Genomic DNA, 4,626 nt, shown 5'->3' on the forward strand with positions numbered 1-4,626 from the left:
AGAGTAAAATCAGTGCCAGTTTTCGGCCAAGGCAGAAGCCATAAGAGATGCAATCCAAACAGGGAACGAAAGAAAAAGCGCATGGCTAAATATACTCGGCCACCTCACACTGTTTGCAAGCACAGCCTGAAAAGGAGCAAAAGAAAATGCTTGTCGTGTGTGTGCTTTTCATCTGACCTTCACTGTTGAAACACACCAGCCTTTCACCTTCAGTCATATCCTTAGTGAACTTCAATGTCTTGGTGGCTCTGCGTTCACAGACCTGTGTGCTGCAGACATGTTCTGTTGGCTGCCACCCCGTTGACTTGCACGGTGCTTTCAAAAGATGTGAATTACTAGCTGACATTTAAGAATCAAGAAATTCCATGTCAAAGTCTGAAGTTGGGGCTTCTCTTGAAAAATTGGAAGACTTAGGAACCACATTCTTACACGACAGCAATGACTTGGCTGATAGCCGCTTTAGACAGGTGTGCGCTCCAGTGTGTCACAGTCCCCACCACAGGTCCCAGACACTTCTTCACACTGAAGATAAAACAGACAGTGAACAAGTATGTAATATGCCAGGAGGTGATAGGGCTTATCAGAGAAACAAAGCATAGAAAGGGGCTTGAGAAAGCTGGACAGAGGCTGCCGGTTTATGTGGGCGGGCAGGGGCTTCGCCTCGAGGAAGCCACATGTGAGCAGAGGCCGCAGGGAAGCCAGGCAGTGAGCCAATTGGAACAGAGCGTCCCAGGCGCAGGAGCAGCAGGTGGAGGCCCTGAGGCAGGAGGCCAGTGTGGCGGGAGCTGAGTGAGCGAGGGCGGAAGGAAGAGGCGGTGAGACCAGAGAAGCAGCCGAGGCTCAGACCCCATGGGTCTGTGACGTCTATGGGATTCTACTTTGGGGCGAATTGGATATTTGTTCACAATTATAATTTAGTGTTTGAAAGTCGCCGTTACTTGCTGATACATATAAACAACTTGAAGACCTGTCACAGTCCGTGTGTCACCAGCAGGTCTGCCACATGTGGACTGTGCTGTGGCCTGTGATGGCTCACCCACCGGTTGGTACTGTGTGGATCAGGCAGTTGTGCTATCATTGGCCAAGTATTCATTAATTTCAATGGTGAGACTTAAAAAATGAGGGATCATTTGTAGGGCAGTTCCGTTGCTTGGGTACTCCTGTTTCAGATTACCATATTAATAACCTTTAGCGAATGCTTTTTCCCCCGCTCTTTACTTTTTATTGTTATTTTCACATAAATGGGATTAAAACACCCATACTGTTTGATAATCCCACTTTTTTCACTCAACGACATATATGGCTGGCCATGATTCTGCACCAGTCCTCATTCGGCCATTGGAAACAGTGCTCAGGGCACTGTTTTGGGAGATGGTGGCCTGAGTTTGAATCCTGATCCACTTACTAGCTGTGTTCCTGCAATTTGCTGGTAAAGCAGGGATGAGTTTGATTAAATCAGCCGTGGGTATGAGAGTAGAGAATGACTTAGTGAGGAGACGGGAGGCATGGAGGCCAATAGACAGAAGGAGGGTCAGTGAGTCTTCAGGGACCTAAGTTGCTTTTACCACGCCCAGTTCTCTCTGCTTGTCCCTAGGATTCCAAATCCTTCACCAAGCCCTGCGATTTTAACTTCTCAGTTCAAAACACACATGGATGTCTGGACCCTCCCGGCAATATGGACAAAGAAAGGATCCTCTTAACTATTCAGGATGTAATGGTAAGACCGATTTTTCACATTCTAACCATGAAGGGCCAGGGTCTTTTCCGTAGCCCAGCAGCTGGGCCGTGGGATGCCAAACCCCGCCCCCCGGGAGAGTCTTCATTTACACCTGGGAAAACGACAGATAACAACAGGATTTGGCTTTAACAAAACCCTTTGGCCCACCCACCAGAAGATTTAAAACAACACGTGAGAGATTTGGCTTAATGACATTTCAAAAATGATAGTAAAGGCCCACGTTAAATGAGCACTTGCTAGGTGCCGAGCACTGTGTTTCGTGCGTAACGTCCATTACTGTGTTAACCTTGCGAGTTAAGTGCTAGGTATCTTCATTCCCATTTTTTAGTTGGAGGAAACTGAGGAGCAGAGAAATGATGTTGCTCACCTGGGGTCTCAAGAAGCCCAGACCCTGTGGCTCCTTCTTCCTTGGGATTAACAATCATAGGCTGGGAACTGCACTTACCTGATTTTGCTTCTGAAATGCCCAGCTCTCCTCAGGGGCACAGTCTGTGGTGAATACTATTGACGTTCTGCCTGGGAGCAAGGTGCTCAGAGGCAGCCAGCTATCAGTTACTTTAACCGTTTTAAACAATGATGGAGAGGACCTCTCCTCTGCCGGTTCTCTCTCCCCCACGACCCCTGGGAATGTTGACGAAACAGGTTTTTCAAAATGAAATCCGATGAAGAAACAACCAGGCAAATCCAAATTGAGGGACAGTCTACAAAACAACTGGCCTGGAGTCTTCAAAAGTGTCAGTGGCATAAGAGACACAGGAAGGCTGTTCCAGACTAAAGGAAGGTAAAGAAATATCTTGATTATGCGATGTGAGATCCAGGGAGGAGAACTGCTATAAATTTAAGGATTGTTTTGGGGGAATTCACAAAAATAGTGAATTATATTATATTAGATCACAATATTAGATGTTATTATATTAGATCATAATATTAGATAATAATACTTTTTGATGTTAAATTCTCCAAATTCAATAATTATATTGTGGCTATGGAAGAGGGGGTCCTTGTTCTCGGGAGACACGTGCTGAAGTGTGCAGGCGTGAGGGGTCACAGTGTCTACCACCAAGACGTAAATGGGCCAGAATAAAGAATATGTGGGTATAGACTGAAGAGGGGAACAGGAAGAAGAGAGAGGGAGAGAAAAGTGGCAAAATGTTAACAATTGGGGAATGTCAGTGAAAGGTTTTTTGGGCATTCATTTTATTATTCTGATAAATTTTCTGTGGCTTTTACATTTTTTCAAAATAAAAAGCTTTTTAAAAGCTAGCACATTAAGGAGGAGATAAACGGCCTCATTAGAGCCAAGCATCAGCAAAGGAAAAAATAGAGAAAATTGAAAAAGGAGACCTAGCTGAAAAAGCTGAGTAGGATTGTATCATTGTCAGTTTCTTGATTGTGCTATTGTGCTCTAGTTATGCAAGATGCTACCATGGGAGAAACTGGATGCAGGGTATGTGGGATCTCTCTGTATTGTTTCTTACAAATGGCATGTGAAATCTACAGTTAGCTCAAAATGAAAAGTAAAAAATAAATAAATAAAATAAACACAAATGCCCAGGTCCTACTACCCAGAGATGCTGATTTTCATCCTGGGTTTGGCCCCAGGCTTTGTATCTTGTTTTAAGTGCCCCACGTGATGATAATTTGCAGCAATATTTGAGAACCACAGTTATAAAGAAAAGATGAGCACTGTGGATCTCAAAATTTGATATGCACAAGAACCACTAAGGACATTAGTTTAAAATGCATCTATTTTAAGTCTAATTTTTAAGCTACTAGAATTTTTACATACGAGGTAGCACAGTTATTTAACAAAAGAACTCCTAGTGATCCTTACCCAGAGAGGCTTGTACAGTAGAGTCCACCTCAAATGGAAGGAAAGTTTTGGAGGTAATTTGGACTTTGTGGCTTGTATTTGGAGACTATAAAAGAAAGAAATTTAAAAATTCAAAGTTAAAATCTCATCTACACCGTACAAAATGAAGATAACTGTAAAGCAAAACAAAACGACAATAATAACAAAAATCCACAGAGGTTCAGGAAAGGCAGCAAGGGCTGGGAGGAGGTTCTGCGTTTTCCCTCAAAACCATATCCTGTACTTCTGGAAACTTGAGTGGAAGAGGCTGTCACTTAAAAGAATAATAAATGAAAGATACAAAAGCAGAATAGCTCTAGACATTTCCTATATTATACAGATCAGTTTAGATATTGACTATTAGTATGAAGAAAAGACTAAATTATATTCAACATACATTTTTTTTCTTTTTATAAAATTTATTGGGGTGATATTGGTTGATAAAATTATATAGGTTTCAAGCGTACAGTTCTATAATACATCATCTATATATTGCATTGTGTGTTCACAACCCAAAGTCAGATCTCCTTCTGTCACCGTATATTTGACTTCCTTTACTTTTTCTACCTCTCCTCCTCCCCCCTTTCCCTCTGGTAACCACTAAACTGTTGTCTGTATCTATGAGTTTTTCTTCATTTGTCTTGTTCGTTTACTGCTTTCAGTTTTGTATCCCAAATATGAGTGAAATCATATGGTTGCCATACTGGCCTGAATGCACCTGATCTCGTCAACGTATTCTTTTAAGAAGACAAGGAAGTCTTAATATATTTTAGAAATATTTTCATAGAAAATTATTTTAAGTTTTTGACTATTTAAAGAGGTGTATTTTAGAGAAATAGAAAATTAATTTTATGTTATATCAAGACATTATTAAATTAAGAAAATGAATATGAACCCTTTATATTTGGTTTTTCTCACTTTGGTCACATTCAAAATACGTTTCAAACTTGAGAAAAAAACAACCAGAGAAAATAGGGGCATATAAAAGAGGATTCTTATTAGTTATGACTGGAAAAAAAATATGCTCGACTGAAGA

General features: G+C 41.4%; 1 protein-coding gene across 7 annotated transcripts in view; it reads left to right on the forward strand.

The window, feature by feature from the left end:
- Nucleotides 1-4,626, forward strand: part of KIAA0556 (KIAA0556 ortholog) — a 177,565-nt gene that overhangs the window by 69,975 nt on the left and 102,964 nt on the right. For all 7 annotated transcript variants that reach the window (XM_025048349.1, XM_006914049.3, XM_025048350.1 and 4 more), the window contains one exon: nucleotides 1,595-1,717. In XM_025048349.1, the coding sequence (XP_024904117.1) occupies nucleotides 1,595-1,717 (123 nt within the window). The remainder of the gene's footprint in view (nucleotides 1-1,594; nucleotides 1,718-4,626) is intronic.

Source organism: Pteropus alecto, unplaced genomic scaffold (genome assembly GCF_000325575.1).
Source record: "Pteropus alecto unplaced genomic scaffold, ASM32557v1 scaffold44, whole genome shotgun sequence".
NCBI classification, from domain to species: domain Eukaryota; kingdom Metazoa; phylum Chordata; class Mammalia; order Chiroptera; family Pteropodidae; genus Pteropus; species Pteropus alecto.